We start from the raw sequence: 20,766 nt of genomic DNA on the forward strand, positions 1-20,766 counted from the left end.
AAAACAACCGGCACAGCACGTTGACTGGGACTGTTTCCAGCTGGCACGGATAGACAACCGATTCAAGGCCACAATGAGTGAAGGCCTGGAGAGTGATGGCCTAAAGAGAGACCAGCAGGCACTTGTTCCAGTTCAGGACCATGTTTTGCCATTTGCAGATGCTCCCAGTATAGGTAAGTGGACCGCACCAACATTGCAACTTCTGAGCACAGTTGTACTAATACTACCCAGTGCGTGCACATCAAAAGGATTCGTATTTTGAATCCGTACTCCGTGATAAAGTTCAAGGGGCTGTACAAGTTCTGACAGGTCAGAGATTCATCCATACACATCCTGACGAGATCACAGTGGCTGCAAAGGCGCTATACGTTGGATTGACAACAGTTCTTGGGTCAAGGACCCTAGGAGAGGAGTACACGGATTTGATGTATGTGACCAGGGATGGTAAAAGGATTCCCAAGTTGTTGAGAAGATTGGGATTTTTGGCGTCGTATTCAATCATTCCCTATGTGATTACCAGAATTTTAAGAAGGCTATTGCCGGTTGATGAGGGAGAAGGTGCCTCCAGCAAGAAGAATTGGTTCCAATCTTTAAGCTATTCAAAGATTTTAGATACTCTTTTGAATGTTCATTTGGCTTTGTTCTACTTCAACGGCGCATACTATGACCTAGCTAAGCGTATATTTGGGTTGCGCTACGCTTTTGGTCATAGAGTTGATAAAGAAGAGCAACTTTCAAGAGGTGGGTATGAACTCCTTGGAGGATTGATCTTCACACAAATTGCTTTCAAAGCAATAAAGCACTTCTCAGAATCTTTCCAGAATGATCGTACCAGAAAGTCAAACACTGAAGTATCAGATAATATCACCGGGGTACCACCATCTGTTCCCTCAAATGACATTGATCTTTCAAACCCAAAGTTGTTGAAGTTCATACCTGATTTCTCAAGAAACTGTATGCTATGTCTGAGTCCAATGACAAATCCAAGCTGTGCCCCATGTGGTCACTTATTCTGTTGGAATTGTATATCTGATTGGAGTAGAGACCATCCAGAATGCCCTCTCTGCAGACAGGCACTGACAGAACAGAGCATATTACCCCTACGATAATACCTTTTCTATGGCAAAAAGACACGGATGTACGTATATATATATAACTTATCTAAAATCACCTAACTTATCTACCACCCATTGTAAATAACACCTGTGCCTTTTTCTTCTTGCCTTTTCCCTTGGTTGGTAGTGCATTATCCAAAGAATCCAAGTTGAATCCATTACTACTGTTACCACTGCTGTTAACAACGTTGCCCCATAAGTCTCTTGCAGGTTGGGCTTTGATTGACGTTCCCCAAATAGTGGTTTCAGTTCTGACTTGTGACTTATTGGCAGGATTCCTTGCCTCAAAAGTTTTCTTTGGCGGCGCCTTTGGTAATTCAGGAAAGCTGTTATCATCCAATCTTGATCTCTGCGATGCTAGAGAAGACGACGACGACGAAGCAGATGATGTTGGCTTGGACAGATAAGTAGGCGTGAAGTTTGCATTTGAACCTTTGTTAACCTTAACAACAGGTGGCTTCGATTGGTTGGTCATGGCTGAATATTTGACAGTTGTCTTTACCGGTGTGTACGAAGTTGCTGTAGGCAAAGCAGGGAACAATTCTTGAGCGTTCTGGCGTGAGTTCTTGTTCTTCTTTGAAGGTTGTTTGTTCCCCCAATTAGAACCTCCGTACGACGATAACGAGGTCGATGAACCTGGCAAAGCTGGGAAATCGTGTTCCTGTGCTGCTCTCTTTTCGTGCTCTTCAACAAAGCTTGCAAGTTTTAACTGATTTGTTGAACCATCTGGAAATAACTTCGAGAAACCAAAAAGTAAGAGGTAAACCTCATGTTCAGAGTTTTTGTTGAAGAGCACCAGATATGCTTCCTTCAACCCGTCAACAGTCAGCTGGCCATTACGAAACTTGTTGTTCAAGCTTGTAAATTCTTCAAATTTATCCACAGAGTTATTGAGGTAATGCTTTGCCCTTTCTTCGAATCTCATGCGTTTGGTTTGCATGGAGTCGCCGGCCTCTTGCGTTGTGGTTGGACCATTATGGGACGAGGAAGATCCCTGGGACGAACGGAATGTTGAGAGTTGATAACGACCATTTACGTTGTTACCCTGTGGAGTAGTACCAACAACTTGTCCCTTCCACGAGAGTTCCCTGTGCTCTGTGATCATATGGGCTTGTAAATCGAGTTCATCGGCAAAAACAACAAACTTCTTATCGAGGCACGATTGAACACGACAGCTATAATGATCACGCTTAAAGTGTTCCTCTAAAACTTCATAATTCTTGAAATACTGTGGATTTGAAGGGTCTAATTGGTCACAAACATGACACTTTTCATGGCTCTCTCTCAGGTGAACTCTCAATTCATCATCAGAGTAGAATCTTTTCCCTTTGCAGAATTTACACAACGGGTGGCCTTTGAATCCCTTCTCATCACCACGCATCTGGTGGTTCTGTAGCTGCTTCTGAGTGTAAATTTTCAGCTCAGAGGGGAAGGCCTTTTTGAAACAGGAACATATGGTGCAAATGGTCTTTTCATGCTCTTGTCTTATATGATCGGAGAGTGCCTTCATATCACTTGTCACTGTTTGACAAATCTGACATCTAAACGTCAAAAGCTCCATGGTGTCATCAAACACATGCTGTGAGGTGAATGCTATACCGTATTTATCATCTTCAACAACAATATGTGCGGGATTCACCTCATTGTAGATGGCATCCAATTGCTCTGTAAATATGAGCTTCTCATTTTCGCTTCTACAGACCAAACAACTCTTCTTCTCGTACAACGCCCTCTGTCTGAAAGTACAACGATGACAAGTGGTGTGTGTACAAGGGGAAATAGCAGCAATCGTCATGCGTTCTGCACAAATCACACATTGTTCATGTTCCTGTATATCCTCCTCTTGGTTCGAGCTCGACCCGTGTTGTTTCTCCGACGCGGGCTTCCGCTGGTCCCTAGTGCTGTTGTGGTGATTGTGACGATTATGATGTTTGTGATGTGTTCTTCCTTGGACTTTGCTCATTTCTGTATGCTGTTGCTCCAACTGAAGTGTCCTGGTTTTTGATTTGTGACTCGCCAGTCCATGTTGGATGTGAAGAAGTTGCCCAAAGATTTTTTTGCACGTCCATTCAACGTCGGAGACTGCTTTGATCGCGGAGTTCACACAGTCATCGGGTTTGGAGCGTTGAACAAGAAGAAGAAGAGGGAATATCTAAGAAGGATGAACGTATCCGCTACTCTCAACGTGTTCCGTCTTTTCATCCAACCACAATTGTGCTTGCCACATCTTACTGTGTCATCGTTCGATCGAGTTCCACTGCCTCTTCCAAATAACAAGGTGAAAGCAGTGGTGCTGGATAAGGACAACTGCTTCGCCAAAGCACATGATGATAAGGTATGGCCGGCTTATGAACCGTATTGGGAGAAGCTAAGATTACAGTTCCCCGACGCTCAGTTGCTCATCGTGAGCAACTCAGCTGGGACAAACGATGACATTGGCCATGGACAGGCCAAACTGTTGGAAGAGAGAACAGGCGTGCCGGTGTTACGACACTCTACGAAGAAGCCAGGATGCCATGGTGAGATAATGGAGTACTTCATAGGCAAGGGTGTGGTTTCTTCTCCGAAAGAAGTTGCAATTGTGGGTGATCGTCTCTTTACGGATATGCTTATGGCCAATATGATGGGATCGTACGGTGTTTGGGTCAGAGACGGCGTTATCCGTTCTGAAAGTTTGATCTGTAAGATTGAAAGATTCGTTTACGACCGTCTCATCTCCTGGAACTTCACGCCGCCATCGTGAGCCTCGCAAGTTGAGTGGTTCTGTGCTGTTGTTGTTGTTGTTGTTGTTGTGCGTTTTGTGATCTTGTCGATTTGGAAAGCCATCCATTTTAAAGTAGAATACACAAAATATTTGGCCCTCTCATCTTGTTCCTTCACCAAAGGGCCTGGTACAGCGATCATGGAAAGATTGAACCACATGAACCTAGATAACCATCACGAGAACCCTAAGATTGTCGTTGCACCAAACGTTGTCGTGTACTCTCCACATGCGGTTTATTCCGAGAGGAAAGTTCAGTTGGTGTTCAATTGTTTCTTGGGGTTCCTCTTGTTGCAATACATATCCTTCTTCTTCACGTTAACTTTCGAAGACATTTCAAACCGTCCAGGGATCTGTATCGTGGCTGATTTTTGTGTCTTGATTACTGTAAGTATGTTCACACGTTGTATAGACCTGGTGACTAATACCATCTGACAGCTGATCCTCTCGATGTTCTTATCACCATTGGGTAACTCGACTTTGCCTCAGGCTTCTGCGTATTTTGCCCACTTAACAATAACTCTGTTCCAGTGCTTCACCACGATGATGATGCTCGTAGCCACGGTTTGTGTTGTTAAGAGCGACCATTTCTACCTATCTGTCTACAAGAACGGAGCTCTAGAACAGACTGTTGACCTTCGGTTGTTTAGCATTGTGTCCACATCTCTGATCTTGGGTATATGCGTTATTACGAGTGCACTCGCCATACTGAACACATGCCTATACGCAAGACTGTTGTACAGGTTGCTGAATCGAATCGATAGAAACTCAAGGAACAACACCAAAATACTGTTTGAAATGCAAACCCATCTCCGCTGTGGAACTTCTATAATGAACTACGAGGCTGAGAATGGGACTCTAATCAAATTTCCTGATGAGGTTTTGAAAAAGGTACACGATTCGTTTGTATAGAAGGGCAGAGTTCCTATATGTCTTCTCTTACTGTGTGTCTCTTACCAATCAAAGCGTCTTTAGTAATTTTTTTTCTTCTTTCTTCTTCCTCTATTTCTTTTAAGCCATTTTGTTCGAATAAACGGTTTTGGAGATACCCAGAATGGATAAGTTCTTAACTCACAGTGATAGTGATAGAGATAACGATAATGAAGATCGCATGGATTTAGGTAGCGATGAGGAATTTTTTGGGGGTGCTGCCGCTTCTGACTCGGAGGATGAAATGATCGATAAAGTTCAAAAGAGTAAGAAGAAGGTATTTGATGCGTTTAAAGGGAGTGACGATGACGATGATGATGAAAGCGACCACGATAAACCCCAGGGTCTCAAACTCAAAGGAACAGAATCCTCCAAGGATAAGGAGGAGATTGATAATCTAAGTGAATTGTACAGAAAGGCTAAAATCCAAAAGGTCAAAAACAAGAAACCAAAGGGTAAGACCGGTGTTGTATACATTTCCAAGATTCCACCGTACATGAAACCCACAAAATTGAGACAAATTCTTTCAAGATTTGGTGACGTTGATAGACTGTTCTTGAAGAGGGAAACAACGCAAAAGTATCAGCAGAGGGTGAAACAAGGTGGTAACAAGAAGATTATGTACGAAGAAGGATGGGCCGAATTTATAAGAAAGAAAGATGCCAAACTGGCAGCTGAGACATTGAACTGTAATATTATTGGAGGAAAGAAGTCCTCTTTCTACTATGATGATATCCTGAACGTCAAGTACCTCTCTGGGTTCAAATGGGCTGATTTGACCGAACAGATCTCTAAGGAAAACGAAGCCAGACAGAGTAAATTACAAATGGAGATTTCACAAGCTCATAAGCTGAACAAGACATTTATCCGCAACGTGGAAAGATCCAAGATGATTGAGAATATCAAGCGCAAGAAACACGGAAAAGATGGGCATAATGACGATCATGTTCAGGACGATGAGACTCTGAGAAGAACCTTCGAACAGAGAAAAGTCACGACAACAAGGGCCAATGCACCAGAAGAGTTCAAAAAGAAAGAAGAAAAGACAAGTAGGATACTGTCGAACGTGTTTTAAAGAACTTACCCGTGTATAAATCGTATATAAAAGAGATCTATAAACAGTATCGAAATTGCCCCAAGTTTTCGGTAGCACCAATGAATTCCGACCATGCGATGAGCCGGAGTTGTATTTTTTGCATTTTTCTGCTTGGCCGATGCCCTAAAAAATTTTTCACACTTGAGTTTCCCTCTTCTCAGTCTGTGGTTTACCGCAACAACTTGTTTAATTCAAAAGATCTAAAGGGGCAATGGGTACAGGAAAGAAGGAAAAGCAAAGACGTGTACGTGAAGGTGATGTGAGGGATGGTAACCTTCGCGTGAAGGGTGAAAATTTCTACAGGGATGCTAAAAAGGTGAAGAAGCTTAACATGTACAAGCAAGGTCGTGCTCAGCGTAATAAAGCTGGTGAGATTATCAAAGCTGCTTACTTACAAGATACTGCCGCACCTACTGCAAGAGTTGATCCAAACCGCCGTTGGTTTGGTAACACCAGAGTCATATCCCAGGATGCTCTTTCGCATTTCAGAGAGGCTCTTGGTGAAACAAAACAGGACTCATATCAAGTTCTGTTAAGAAGAAATAAGCTTCCGATGTCTCTCTTAGAGGAGAAGGATACTACTGAATCACCAACCAACAGAATCTTGGAAACTGAAAGTTTTGAACACACGTTCGGTCCAAAGTCACAACGAAAGAGACCAAGGGTTGCCATATCAAGTCTTGAAGAGCTTGCTGGTGCAACTGACAAGGATGCTCAAGATTACCAGGAAAAGAATGAGTTGGCCACAACTATGGGCCTCATGGGTAATGTTGATACGGACGGTTGGACTGCAGAGGCCAAGGAGGCCATTTTCCACAAGGGTCAATCCAAACGTATTTGGAACGAACTGTATAAAGTCATCGATTCTTCGGATGTGGTGATACATGTTCTCGATGCCAGAGATCCCCTAGGAACAAGATGTGAATCTGTTGAGCAATATATTAAAAAAGAAGCAGCACACAAACATTTGATCTTTGTTTTGAACAAGTGTGATTTGGTACCAACTTGGGTTGCCGTGAGTAATTAACCAATTTTTTTGATTGACTAACCAGGACACAGGATATAATAAGAGAAGAAAGAGATATTGTAAAACAACACTTATACCAAAGTTCTTTGTCAGGGTGTCTTTCTTGAAATACGCATTTCAACTTTTATCTACAAAGTATGCCTGTTACAACTTTGGAAGAGCGAGATATGATTCGCCTCTACAACTCCCGTTCTGGGTTTCTGTAACGCAGATATAGTCGTTTTGACTCCTGCTTAGAATCATGAGAGGGACTTATGAGTTGAGCTCTCAGACCTTTGTGTCATTTACCCATTGAGATGCTCGTAGTAAAGACCCTCACACTCTCATCACAATACCAATTATATAGCCTTTCTTGATCAGTCTTGAGTAACTGACTCATCTCGCACTCTCTTATTATTTCTGCCGTTGTTGGTCACTCCGAGTTGAAGCATTACTAACAGTTAGATTATAGGCTGCCTGGGTAAAGCATTTGTCAAAATTCCATCCAACAATTGCATTCCATGCCTCTATAACGAACTCCTTTGGTAAGGGTTCCTTGATTCAACTTCTTCGTCAATTTTCAGTGCTTCATCCTGATAGAAAGCAGATCTCTGTGGGATTCATTGGGTATCCAAACACTGGTAAATCCAGTATCATCAACACTTTGAGAAGAAAGAAAGTTTGTCAAGTGGCACCAATCCCAGGAGAGACCAAAGTGTGGCAATACATTACTTTGATGAAAAAGATCTTTTTAATTGACTGTCCTGGTATTGTACCGCCTTCTTCAAAGGATTCTGAGGAAGATATCCTGTTCAGAGGTGTTGTCAGAGTTGAGCATGTTACACATGCCGAGCAGTACATTCCTGGAGTGCTTAAAAGATGTAAGAGACAGCATTTGGAGAGAACATACGAGATCTCTGGATGGAATAACGCTACTGAGTTCATCGAGCTCCTTGCTAAGAAGCATGGTAGACTCCTGAAAGGTGGTGAACCGGATGAGCAAGGTATATCCAAGCTGGTGATCAATGACTTCAACAGAGGAAAGATCCCATGGTTTGTTCCACCACCAGAGGATGAAGAAAGACCACGTAAGAAGAGCCGTGAGGGCGGTGAAGTTGCAAAGGAAGAGGAGACTAACGAACAAGAAGATGAGGAGGAGGGAAACGTTGAAGAAGGGGAATGGAAGGGTATTCAAGATTGATCTTTAAGTCTATTTAATTTTGGGCGGGGTTTACAATATACGTTGCATTTACTGTGTATTCTATTCTATGTATACCTCAACTAAGCTGTTTCGAATCCCATAGGTGTTGGATATATACATATAAACGCGCACATAATGGGCGGAGGTGGTGTGGGTAAACTGCAGCGCATGTAGCTTGAAACCAATTATCATACACTTTGAACACAACGTTTACGGTGTTCTCAACGTTGAAAAAGGTTCGAGTTTAGAACATGGCCTACAATACGATACGTCCCGATGGTTTCTCCCCCTTTATGACCTAACCGCCCTATTGGTTTATTGGAAGAAGCTGTGGACTCCTCTTTGCACTGTATTCAAATTACGGGTTTAGTTACATGGGACAGATCTGTATATAAACATCATAAAAGAACCCATATGAACGAGTTATAGAAATTCGTGTCCCGTTTAGAGATCATCATCACCATTAAAGAATCTATGAGGTCGTTGTTCCTTTTATCTTTCGTTGTAATTGCCTCGTCCGCCCAGGCCACCACTACACCGGTGTTTGTTCAGAGAACCAATGTGAACTTCCCTGGCGGCGGTGTTATCACCACAGCCGCTAGTCTTCAAGGAACATTAGTTACTGATACAAGAGTTACACCAAGTACGACTCAATCTCCGATCTCTGTTACAACCGCACAAACACCCACAAATATCGCTCCTACTGCCACTACATCTACTACTGTTACCACGCCACAGACCAGGACAATGGCATTAGAAACGACGGGTAAGATCACCACCACTGTGCACTCCAGAGTTTCAACAACAGTTAAGATCGATACAACCATTCCCTATACAACATTAGTGGGTAGTACCGTGGGTACACCAAGTACAGGGTATGCAAGGACAACGAGCACACAGTTACCAAACACTCTCGATTTGGCAACCGCCACCTTCTACGCTACGCACTACGCTCCAAAGACTATTTACAGTACAGTCACTTCTACAAAAACGATACAGGTTCCAACTACCCTTCGTGCTACAGTTACGGCTTTCGAGACCATTGCCGTGGGCAAAGGTACGAGTACAAGTCACAGAACGTCTGTCAGTACAAGTACCTTGACTATACCAGGTACTACAGCTACGTCCCACGGACATACAACAATAACGGAGTGGCTCAGGACGACTGTTGCATCAACGGTAACAGTACATATAACCACCTATTCAACATTCTTAGCTTCAACAAGTACCAAGCTTGCCACTGTGTTTTCAAGTGTTAAATCAGAAACAACGACAACTTGGTACGAGCCATCATTTTGTACCAATTGGAATGGGACCATAACAACATGGATCCCAAAGGAGTCAACGTCGGTTTGGTATGAGACCGTGGAGTATGTGGAAACTGAACTCTTGTACAACTGCTTAACATCAACGAGTGTTCAACTTGCTACTTTGACTCTTTCAGCAGACGTGTGGAAGCCAACATTGGTGACTATCAGTTCGGACGACACAAGCGTTGCTAAGCCGATTACTCGAACTATTACACCGGTATATCAGTTTATTGAAAACAGTCCATACACAGTGTATTCAACAGTCACAAAGCTTATTCCAAAGACAACTGTTACTACTACACTCACAAGAACTGTAACTTCTTATGTCACCTCATACCTCCTGAATGATGAACAGATATACCCGTTCACAACGGTCACATATACATTCTCTCAACCAGTAACCACTGTTATCCAAACTTCTATAATATCTACATCGACCAGGACCACAGTCTCGTTCATAATGGTTTCTGTTACTGAAAAGCTATCCGCCACTGCTCTTACCAGAACAATAGAGGCAACTGTGACCACTACTGCATCTACAACGGTTTCAGAAGAATGTGCCCAATTGGCACAAGTCTTTACAGCCAATGGGGCATTCCCATTCCAAAAGAATGTTGAGAATGCTTTATATTCAATCTGGCTTGCCATGGTATTACTGGTTTGATTACAGATTACAATAAGCTACTGTTCATCTTTCACTAGCTAAACTCATCATGCAAATTATTAATCCGACAGGTCCAAGATCATGCAACGTAACGCAAACGCCGTATCATGAAAACATCCAAACACCTTCGGGAGGCTTTCCGTAAGAGTTATCAATCCTAGTTCTATGTGCTAATGGCCTACTTTAGTATGATGGTGCCACAAATAATTTGTTAACTGACTTGACTACAAATCATTTGTTAATTGACTACAAATTAATTGAAGAGATGTAAATTCAATGAATATACGACGTAGTTTTGTTTTATATAAATGAAAATTCTCGTATGGAATAAAATTTGGGAAAAATTAAACCCAGTTTTAGTGAAAAAGAAGAAATGTACAAAATACTATGTAAAATAACAGATAACAAAAAGCCACTAGAAAACGTCAATGTAGCAATTGAAAAAGTGTTACAAGTTAACTAAAAACATTTGAAACACCTGACCATTTGATTTTCAAGATTGATGCTTATAATTATGATTATGAAGTATTAGTTCTATACATACTGGCTGGAGAGGGGGGTGATCAAAAACACCCGAACACTACAGCCAAGGTTGTCACGGCTGAGAGTGAATGATGAGGGAGTTGCAGGCAGCTGTATTCGGTATGCATGATGGCTTTAAAAACAACTCAGAGCCTCTGCAGGGTCTTTTCATATACACCAACTTTTGGTTAATGATGCACGTTGTGATTGAACTGAGCCTCTATATCCTGTTATATAACTGGTATAACCACGGGCATTGAACTTTGTACCAATATCCAGGATCTGGGACGGTTGCAATTTTCCCATGTTGTTCGAGGTAAATCCTGAGGTCTGAGACCGGGTAGCTTTGGCTGTTCCATCCTTGCTGTTGGTTTCTCTAGATGTATGTAGTGTTTCCTTTCGTAGTTGTATAACACTTTTGACTGGTATATCCCCGTCTCATCTTTGTTGTCTTCATTTGAGATATTCATTTATATCTAGCTACCGTAGCGTGTTGGGAGTTACCAATAACCATATGCATGAAAGTGACATACTCTTCTAGTACATCCTAACTAGTTTGAACAGTAGTATTTCAAAGAGCCCAATATGATCCTCACATATTTCAAAATACTAGAGCAACGTATTGAGCAGAGCGGGCCATCAACTTTTTTTAAGACACACTTTGCTGGACTTCCTTGGCTCCTCCCCAAACCTTAGGACCATCAGATTGTCTGCTTTTACACACTTCATGAATTACATATGTACTAATAATCGCAATGAAAGAGCCCACGAGCACAGAAGTATAAATTTTCCGGATGATACCACTATTGACTGTGGTTACAGATTAATCATGTAAAAACTAAGAACAAGAGTGTTTAATAAACCCCGTGAAGATTAGACCATATAAATCTTATACATCATAGTAAGATATAGAATAACCAAATACTTTACATCCTGGGAAAATTAACCACGATATCTAGTTATCTTTGTCTACCATAGACTTGAAAACGACGTGATGCCCAAAAGCTAGCTCAACTTACAAGAATAAAGCGTCACTTCTTTACGATTTATAGAGGTAGAAATTAAATGGAAACGTTAACTTGTTATACACTACAGTGGCAGCCAATATCAACAGCAACAATTTATAAATTCGATAAGAAACCAAGCAGTCCTTGTCAATCAATGACACAAACAGACTGTAATCATAACTTTCATATAATATATCCCAGAGACTAGATTTGAACAACTGGTTATACAAATGGTTGGACATTTTTATAGGTATTAGAAACCACCGAAAAAGTTTCAAGTTTTGAATCTGGCATCTTCCATCATCTCCACCTTTTCTTCTTCCTCCTTCTCTAAGACAACTTGCTTCAGATGGTTGTCATCCATATTAGCGAGCATCTCTTCAGTGTTGAAAGTTTCAACTTCAGTAGTTTTGAACTCTCTGGCCTTCACACCGTTCTTGAAAAGGACATCAAGTTCAGCATAAGTCCTACCTTTCGTTTCTGGGAACTCGAACCAAGTCCAAATAAGACCAAATAATGAAAAGCCAGCCCAAAAGAACCCAGTCTTAGCCTTCCAATTCCATGCAGTTGGATTCAACATGTATGGTGTAATGACTGCCACCGGGATACCCGCAAGGTTGTAGAAGTTTCTGGCAACAGCCACTGTCTTAGATCTAACCTGAGCCGATGGAATTTCCGCAACAACACAATATGTGATTGGACCAACAGTGGAATCGTAGACGAATGTGAAGACGAGAAGAAGTGAACCAATACCCCAGGAAGCACCAGACGAATTTGCACATCCTAGAGAGCCCACAATGATTAAAATTATAAAGTTAATGAGCATTCCACCAAAGAAGATGGTAAACCGCCCATATTTCTGCGACAAAATCCAAGAAAGAAGAGTGCCGATCAAACCAAGAGCGTACTGAATGATACTAAATGTGAAAGACATTCCTTGATCCAATCCAGCTTGAGTGTAAAAGTAAGTGGAGTATCCCATTAAGGCTGAGCCTGTGATGTTTTGCAAGACCCAAATCATCGATGCGATTCTGGTTCTTCTCAAATTCACACCACGGAAACAGTCCCAATAGGATGAACCTGTCATTTGTTGTTTTTCGTGCGTAATGGTCAATTGCATCTTACTCAACATTGCATCTGCTAGCACATCCACATCTGGAAGATTCTTGTTCTTACTAAGTAGTCGTCTGATGCTTGTTCTAGCTTCATGAAGCCTGCCCTTTTTACAAAGCCACCAAGGAGATTCTGGTGCAAAGTAGACACCGGTGATAATTGGAATCGGCCAAATCCATTGAAGAGCCCAAGGAATCTTATAAGCCCATTGAGTGTCCATTGATAAAGTACCCTTCAATACACAAGATGAAATCAGCTGACCAATGACCCAACAGGCGTTGACATATGTAGTAAGGTACACACGCAGGACAACTGGACAGACTTCAGATGCATATGAAACAGTCAACGTCTGGAACGCACCCCACACTACTCCGCAGAGGAGTTCACCAACCAGAAGCATTTCGATGCTAACGGAATAGAAGATGATAAAGATGAAACCGATAACAAGCATCATAGAAACAATCAAAGTTGGTCTATAACCATAACGTTCTGCAGTAATTCCTGCAAGCCATAAACCAATAATTTCACCAACGTTCACAGCCATGGATAAAGAAGTTTGCCATTTTGCCGGAATTTGATATTCACCAAGATCAGGATAGTATCTACCGTAGTGTATTTGGAAACTTGTCTGGTTGTATAAAGAAGCAAGCAGATTAGTATCAAAACCTTCCATGATAATGGCAGTCGAGAGAACAACTGACCAGAAGGCTGCCTTTGGGAATGTGGCAATACCTTCCTTCAAGGTCATACTCTTTTCATGGGCATCGTTAGCTTGAGCGTCATTAGACATCTCAACGAACTTTGCAACAAAGTCTTCAACATCTTTTCCAGAGTAATTGTTGACAATTGAGTCAATTTTGGAAGCTTTAGAGCCTACAACTTCTGTAGTTGCAGGGTTCTTAATATCTTCTATGTGCTCAGCCATAGTTACTTGTTTAATTCCTCAAAAGAAGAGCAATGGACCAAGAACAGTGGGGAGAGGAAACCTTACAAAGAAGAAACGACGTTACTTAAATACCCAGGAGATGGAAAAAGTCCCCACCATGATACAAATAAGGTCACGAGAGTCTATTAACTCTGTGGAAAACATCCAACAAGTATGATCATATGGGAAAGTACAAACTGTTAATTAGCCGTCACTGAAAGCGCCTAAAACACACTGCTGCAGATCAATATTTCTGTAAGCTGCTGCATGCTCAACACTGTTGAGCACGAGAAAGCTACATTTCGAGACTTGGTGAACACCCCATTTGTGTATAACATGAAATTCGTCCTGATTAAAATGAGCTTAGCATCGAGTCATTCAAACAGAAAAAAGCCACCCTATCTATTGAAACCACGTCAAACCGATATTAGGAAACCTTACTCTTTTACAAGGTTTGATAAGAAGGGTCCAAAGACATAGTACGCTCATCAAAACTATGAATATAAACCTCTGATTTAACAGTTGTAGCTGTGCAATATCGGGCATTATACTTCAAAGTTTCAGGGAATGTGGGCTGTCGAGTCTCAACAGTCCTTTTTTCCGATGTTCACCCAACCAGGTCGCCAACTTCATGTATGTCCTTCCTGGGGTATGCTGCATAGTGCATACTTTCGAAAGGCGCCGCTCTCTTAAACCTTCCGCAAAATTAAACCGCCTGCACTGATTCTATATTGGTTAATACGGAGAAATTACCATTACATCATGGCATATAAAATTGGACCTCCTTCAAAGCCCATGCCACTGCGGGGAGAATTTCTCAAAATGCAGCACTCCACATGTTATACCAAGCTGATATTTTAAAACACGTACCAAGGAGCTAGTGAATGTTCCCATTTAGAGAATTTAAGTATGAAGGTAGGTTTTAAGGAGGTGTCTAATTGTCCTTGTATTGACTGTTTTTGTTTTTTGAATCTTTAAAGGGAGAATCGAGTCCTTCCAACTGGGATGGTTTTTAATGAGCATTAGAGATGTACAATTGCGGGGTGTATGTAGAGGAGATCACATTTGGATGATGTTTTCTCAAAAAACTGTTCAGCATTTGTTCCCAAGAGCAATTGACTTTCAATTGTTTCTCCGACACTCCCAAATCAATTCTCCGTCTTCTGCAGCCATTTGCGTCGGTCTATATGAAGTTATCCTTATACATGGGAAGTTTATGCCCACTGGAATTTGGAATTCACACTACCCCCTCGTAAGATATCGATCAGCATAAGATAATGCAAATTGGGGGGGGGGGGGAAATTATCAATTGTAAACTCCCGTTTGAATTGATCCCATTGGCAATTAGATATGTTCTTATTTAGGGATATGGGATAAGTTGCACTGTAGAACTGGCTTCTCACTCTTAGAACGGGCCATCAGTTTGAAGCCTTTTCGACACTTGGCATTTAACACTTGAACTGTTGAAATAGTCTGACAACTAACACGTTGTTTCGGAAAACTCATGACTGTTTTTCATGTTACATATTTGCTGCATATATTTATGCAGATGTTCATATTATTCCACCCCGAGCCTTTATTTGTAGAACTTGAACGGAATAGATTGTAAGGAAATGACGTTTATGTGCATGAATCAAGGATTAAATTCAATGATCAAGGCGTAGACACTCCAGTAGAAAACATTGCTATGTTTGTGTGCTGCACTTCCATAAAATCACCCGACTAGGCATCGTACTTTAAATTTACGTCCACTAATGAGGAGAAGTAGGGAGAGATTTTGGATGCGAAAGGATATTTTCAACCCCATGCACATGGGGCGGTTAAATTTTCCAACAATTAATCCTAAGCGCTAAAATATTAACCCACCGAAACTGTTTATACAACAGGGATAATAATTGTTGAAAAGAACTGCAACAGCTATCAGTTGCGACGAATACGTCGAGTAAGGAGCCTAGCACAACCCCTTTTGGATTGACAAATTTGGACTTATTTTCTGTCTCCTAGTTTTAGACAGAGGACCATCTCGGGGCTTGGAAACAAGGTGCTATGTACCAAGCTGCACCTCCATTATTCCGTTTGCATAAAATTTCAAACAAGGTTCAACTTGGTGTCCAGCCGTTCATGACATAGTGCCGATTTCCCCAAGCCTCCATCCTGAACGGGTGTGTGACAACCTCATAGAGATTGTCATGTAAATCTTCGATCATTCATGAATGTTGCTGCCCCAAGAATTGATGCCATGTGATCGTTGAATTCCAGCGATAATTCTTCCGATTGTGTTGTAAACTCAGCGTATATATTGCAATTAGATCACAATAGTATTTTCTAACCCTCCAAAGTGAATCAAAAACAAGAACAAGTTCTCGCTCAATGACAATTCCTAAAGAAAGTTGGTGGAAAGATTCAGTCGTTTACCAGGTTTGGCCTGCTTCATTCAAAGACTCAAATGGTGACGGTATAGGTGATATTCCGGGGTTGATTTCAAAGCTGGATCACATCAAAGAAATTGGTGCTGATGTGGTTTGGCTTTCTCCTCATTATGAATCTCCCATGGACGATATGGGGTATGACATCTCAAATTACAATGCCATATATGAAAAGTTTGGTACGATGGATGACATGGATAAGCTGATTGAGGAGATCCATAAACGTGATATGAAGTTGATTCTCGATTTGGTCATCAACCATACTTCTTCCGAGCATGCTTGGTTCAAAGAGTCGCGTTCTTCGAAGGATAACTCCAAGAGAGATTGGTACATTTGGAAGGATGAGCGCAATAATTGGATGTCCCACTTCTCTGGCTCCGCCTGGGAATATGACGAGACAACTGGTCAATATTACCTACGCCAGTTCGCAAGAACCCAACCTGATTTGAACTGGGAGAATCCAGAGACTCGTCAAGCCATCTATGATTCTGCTTTGGATTACTGGTTCAAGAAGGGAGTCAATGGGTTCAGAATTGATACAGCTGGAATGTATTCAAAAGTACAATCATTCCCAGATGCACCAATTGTGTTTCCAGATTCAAAATGGCAGCCTGCTGGGGCTCTTTCAAACTCTGGTCCTCGTATCCATGAATTCCACAAGGAAATGTACGAGAAAGTTACATCCAAATATGATGCAATGACAGTCGGTGAAGTTGGTCATTGTTCCAAGGAAGATGCTCTCAAATACGTCAGTGCAAAGGAAAAAGAAATGAATATGATGTTCCTTTTTGACACTGTTGATGTGGGCTCAAACAAGGGTGACAGATTCCGTTATGACGGCTGGACTTTGAAGGATTTCAAAGATGCCATTCAAAATCAGTGCTCATTTATCATTGACGATGAAACTGGTGAGCGTAATGATGCTTGGTCAACGGTTTTTATTGAGAACCATGATCAACCACGTTGCGTGACCCGTTTCGGTAACACCTCTACTGAGGAGTTACGGAATCGTTCTGCAAAGATGTTGGCCTTGCTTCAAGTGTCTCTAACTGGTACACTCTTCATCTACCAAGGCCAAGAGATTGGAATGACCAATGTTCCAAGAAGTTGGGACATTAGGGAGTACCTCGACATCAACACCATCAACTACTGGGCGGCCTTTAACGAAAAGGACCACACTGAAGAAGAAAAGACAAAGCTCTTGGATATTATCAATCTTTTGGCGCGTGACAACGCCAGAACACCAGTTCAGTGGGACTCGTCAGCAAACGGTGGGTTCACCACTGGTAAGCCCTGGATGAAGGTCAACGATAACTATCCTGACATCAACGTTGAATCTCAAAAGAATGACCCGGACTCCGTTCTCTCCTTCTACAAGAGAGCCATAGGTGTCAGAAAGCAATACAGAGACTTGATGGTGGATGGTGACTTTGAAATTGTCGATTACCACAACGACAAGGTTTTCAGATTCACAAAGTCAAAGGGTACCAAGAAGATTGATGTCATCCTCAACTTTTCAAACGAAGAACAGGACGTTGATTACGATGGGGAGGTGATCCTGTCCAACATGCAAGGTTTTGAAGGTAAGCTGGCACCTTACGAGGCCAAGCTTGTTCTTGTTTCTGATTGATACGTATCTTCTATACTGTATAGATGTTAGATGAGATTCGCTTCGTGTTGTGTAGTCTTGCTTTCAAAGCTAAAATGTCCTAAAACTACACACGGCCTGTCTATCATTAAAGCCGATCGATCTGGAGGCTGCTGGTAACAGAACAGACAATTTGGGTGGGATATTTCAGAAATCCACACCTGACACGGCCAATTGGAAATTTGCATATGGCGTAGAGAACGTGTTATCTCAATTGGGAAATCTAAGCAGACATCACCAGAGTCGTAGCTGACTATTTTCGACATAGTTAATTTACAACAGACAATGCCTGAGTTCGGTAAATCTGACAGCTATCAAAATACCAAAGAACTGTGGTTACAACAACCCATTCACAGCTCCAGAGACCGGCTCTTTTCTCCAGAGTTCTACACTGCGCACACACTTTTCAAACAAAGGGGAAAACCACGTCCCACACCAAGATTTTGCATATGAATTTTAACAAGAGGTGCCACATGTCACGTGCAATTACCACATTTCGTCAAGTTGTTTGGGCATACGAAACATGGAGACATAGCGTGTCGAGGACGCTTCTATATAAAACTGATCTTTCCCATTGTTCGACATTTTGTATTTCAACAGCATTCTTGTAGTACAGAACCTTCTCAGGAAGTAATAACCTAAAAAACCCCATAAGCAATTACCACAATGCCATTGCACTTCGAAACTCTTCAATTGCATGCTGGTCAAGAAGTTGATTCAGCTACTAAGGCTCGTGCTCCACCAATTTACGCTACTACATCTTATGTCTTTGACGATTCCAGAGAAGGTGCCCAACTTTTCGGCTTGGAGAAGCCAGGTAACATCTACTCCAGAATCATGAACCCAACCACTGATATCTTTGAGAAGAGAATTGCTGCATTGGAGAACGGTGCTGCTGCTCTTGCAGTTTCTTCTGGTCAAGCTGCGCAGTTCACTGCCATTGCCGCCTTGGCTCACTCTGGTGACAACATTGTCTCTACTTCCTTCCTTTACGGTGGTACTTACAACCAGTTCAAGGTTGCCTTCAAGAGATTCGGTATTGAGACTCGTTTCGTCGAAGGTGACGACCCAGCCGATTTCGAGAAGCTTATTGACGAAAAGACCAAGGCTGTCTATATTGAGTCCATCGGTAACCCAAAGTACAACATCCCAGACTTTGAGAAGATTGCCGAAGTTGCCCACAAGCACGGTGTTCCAGTGGTTGTTGACAACACCTTTGGTGCTGGTGGTGTCTTTGTCAAGCCATTGGACCACGGTGCTGATATCGTGACACACTCTGCTACTAAGTGGATCGGTGGTCACGGTACTACCATTGCGGGTGTCGTTATCGACTCTGGTAGATTCCCATGGAAGGACTACCCAGAGAAGTACCCACAATTCTCTAAGCCATCTGAAGGTTACCACGGGTTGGTGCTTAACGATGCCTTGGGTAACTTGGCCTTTATTGGTCATGCCAGAATTGAGATCTTGAGAGACTTGGGTGCTACTTTGAACCCATTCGGATCTTTCTTGTTATTGCAAGGTCTTGAGACTTTGTCCCTCCGTGTTGAGAGACAAGGTCAAAACGCTTTGGCTTTGGCTAAGTACTTGGAGAAGTCCCCATACGTTTCCTGGGTGTCTTACCCAGGTTTGGAATCCCACCCATACCACGAGAACGCTAAGAAGTACTTGAGCAACGGTTTCGGTGCTGTCTTGTCCTTTGGTGTCAAGGCATTGGATGAAACTCCAGAGGATGTTTTCCTCAAATCTGGTCCACAAGTTGTTGACAACTTGCAGATTGCTTCTAACTTGGCTAACGTTGGTGACTCTAAGACATTGGTCATTACTCCATACTACACTACTCACCAGCAGTTGTCTCACGAGGAGAAGTTGGCCTCTGGTGTCACTGAGGACTTGATTAGAGTTTCTGTCGGTACTGAGCACATTGATGATCTTATTGCCGACTTTGAACAATCCTTCAGCAAGGTTTTCGGTAAGTAGATTACATAGAAGTGATTACGAAGAATTGATGTTTTTAAACGGTTTGAATTTGAATTCGTTGGTGTAGATTTAATTCCCACTTAGATTTCCTCGATTTAATTATAAACGCATTATTTCCCAGCAACAAAAAGGGAGATACAACTGTTGCCCAAAAAAGGTGCCCTTTCGTAGACTTTTGCGCCAAATGTGAAACTGCTGTGTTAGGGCACGGAAATGTACAGCAAAATAACAGCAAAACTGATATGTGGTGGGAAAAGTGTCCGATATGGGCATTTCAAGCCCTTCCCACAGGGAGGATTTTACGAAGTGGACAACGGACATTTGACAAACTCCTCAACTCGCTCGCAGTGTCTATGATTTAATCCGGAAAGGACCAGACGTTCTCCCCCTCATGAGCCCAGTGTAGACCATCCACTCACCACGCGTCGTTCACGCAGCTGGAAGGCGTGTGTCTTTACCACCTTGCCGTGATATTCGACCTTCAGACTCGATTTCCGGGTTTATCACTGAATTATATCAGCTGTGATTCACTATAACACTTTACAATTATCACACCCTTTTTGGGATGTGATAACAACATGAAGCATGAATCCTCAAGATTCAAGTGGTCCTCTACAATGGTTTACAAGACACTTCTTGAACCATTGTATTTCCTCTTTCTTACTTCTTAGGAACTGAACCTCTTCTCTTATATTTTTCTATACTATACTGACTTATGATCATATTGACATTATTCATAGAGTTAAACTGGCACACCCTGAGCAAAGCAACGTGCCACACAAAGGTTATCGGCAAAAACATACATTGTGACGTCGATATATCTGGAAGATTATAAGCTGAATCCCGAGGAGCACAACCGTGACGTCCACGGTGCACGCAACATGCTCATCAAGTGTCTTGTCGCATCTCAATAAGACACACACACACAAGGAGTGCGTTCATGCTACTCTAAAGAAATCACTACCCTTTTGCAGTCTCTGAAGAGCACAAAATGGCACATTTTCATGAACGACTACGGCCTGAAAAAAATTCGGATTATTCGTTTGCCCCAATCTTACCCCT

At 42.1% G+C, this 20,766-nt stretch overlaps 9 protein-coding genes across 9 annotated transcripts; 7 read left to right on the forward strand and 2 right to left on the reverse strand.

Annotated features, from left to right (window-relative positions):
* Positions 1 to 16: 16 nt before the first annotated feature.
* Positions 17 to 1,401, forward strand: PEX10 (ubiquitin-protein ligase peroxin 10). Its single transcript, XM_020213266.1, has 2 exons — positions 17 to 173; positions 232 to 1,401. The coding sequence occupies exons 1-2, from the start codon at positions 74 to 76 to the stop codon at positions 1,107 to 1,109; spliced, it is 978 nt and encodes a 325-aa protein (XP_020073490.1). The 5' UTR covers positions 17 to 73; the 3' UTR covers positions 1,110 to 1,401.
* Positions 1,125 to 3,126, reverse strand: HEL2 (E3 ubiquitin-protein ligase HEL2). The gene has a single exon (XM_020217048.1). The coding sequence runs from the start codon at positions 3,076 to 3,078 to the stop codon at positions 1,177 to 1,179; it is 1,902 nt and encodes a 633-aa protein (XP_020073491.1). The 5' UTR covers positions 3,079 to 3,126; the 3' UTR covers positions 1,125 to 1,176.
* Positions 3,127 to 3,276: 150 nt separating this feature from the next.
* On the forward strand, positions 3,277 to 3,858 carry GEP4 (phosphatidylglycerophosphatase; the record flags this gene model as incomplete). Its single annotated transcript, XM_020214178.1, has 1 exon — positions 3,277 to 3,858. The coding sequence occupies one exon, from the start codon at positions 3,277 to 3,279 to the stop codon at positions 3,856 to 3,858; it is 582 nt and encodes a 193-aa protein (XP_020073492.1).
* Positions 3,859 to 4,017: 159 nt separating this feature from the next.
* On the forward strand, positions 4,018 to 4,788 carry CYBJADRAFT_170893 (uncharacterized protein; the record flags this gene model as incomplete). Its single annotated transcript, XM_020216165.1, has 2 exons — positions 4,018 to 4,263; positions 4,315 to 4,788. 2 exons carry the CDS (start codon positions 4,018 to 4,020, stop codon positions 4,786 to 4,788), a joined length of 720 nt encoding a protein of 239 aa, XP_020073493.1.
* Positions 4,789 to 4,909: 121 nt separating this feature from the next.
* On the forward strand, positions 4,910 to 5,945 carry ESF2 (RNA-binding ATPase activator ESF2). Its single transcript, XM_020214179.1, has one exon. It carries the CDS (start codon positions 4,931 to 4,933, stop codon positions 5,879 to 5,881), a length of 951 nt encoding a protein of 316 aa, XP_020073494.1. The 5' UTR covers positions 4,910 to 4,930; the 3' UTR covers positions 5,882 to 5,945.
* A 266-nt stretch (positions 5,946 to 6,211) lies between these two features.
* NOG2 (putative GTPase NOG2) lies at positions 6,212 to 8,167 on the forward strand. Its single transcript, XM_020214180.1, has 2 exons — positions 6,212 to 6,917; positions 7,381 to 8,167. The coding sequence occupies exons 1-2, from the start codon at positions 6,234 to 6,236 to the stop codon at positions 8,107 to 8,109; spliced, it is 1,413 nt and encodes a 470-aa protein (XP_020073495.1). The 5' UTR covers positions 6,212 to 6,233; the 3' UTR covers positions 8,110 to 8,167.
* A 3,468-nt stretch (positions 8,168 to 11,635) lies between these two features.
* On the reverse strand, positions 11,636 to 13,550 carry CYBJADRAFT_165738 (maltose permease). The gene has a single exon (XM_020214181.1). The coding sequence runs from the start codon at positions 13,513 to 13,515 to the stop codon at positions 11,887 to 11,889; it is 1,629 nt and encodes a 542-aa protein (XP_020073496.1). The 5' UTR covers positions 13,516 to 13,550; the 3' UTR covers positions 11,636 to 11,886.
* A 2,470-nt stretch (positions 13,551 to 16,020) lies between these two features.
* On the forward strand, positions 16,021 to 17,706 carry CYBJADRAFT_160419 (glycoside hydrolase family 13 protein; the record flags this gene model as incomplete). Its single annotated transcript, XM_020213526.1, has 1 exon — positions 16,021 to 17,706. One exon carries the CDS (start codon positions 16,021 to 16,023, stop codon positions 17,704 to 17,706), a length of 1,686 nt encoding a protein of 561 aa, XP_020073497.1.
* A 629-nt stretch (positions 17,707 to 18,335) lies between these two features.
* On the forward strand, positions 18,336 to 19,752 carry MET17 (bifunctional cysteine synthase/O-acetylhomoserine aminocarboxypropyltransferase MET17). The gene has a single exon (XM_020214182.1). It carries the CDS (start codon positions 18,391 to 18,393, stop codon positions 19,702 to 19,704), a length of 1,314 nt encoding a protein of 437 aa, XP_020073498.1. The 5' UTR covers positions 18,336 to 18,390; the 3' UTR covers positions 19,705 to 19,752.
* The last annotated feature ends 1,014 nt before the right edge of the window (positions 19,753 to 20,766 follow it).

The sequence above is a fragment of the Cyberlindnera jadinii genome (genome assembly GCF_001661405.1).
Source record: "Cyberlindnera jadinii NRRL Y-1542 unplaced genomic scaffold CYBJAscaffold_1, whole genome shotgun sequence".
Classification (NCBI taxonomy): domain Eukaryota; kingdom Fungi; phylum Ascomycota; class Saccharomycetes; order Phaffomycetales; family Wickerhamomycetaceae; genus Williopsis; species Williopsis jadinii.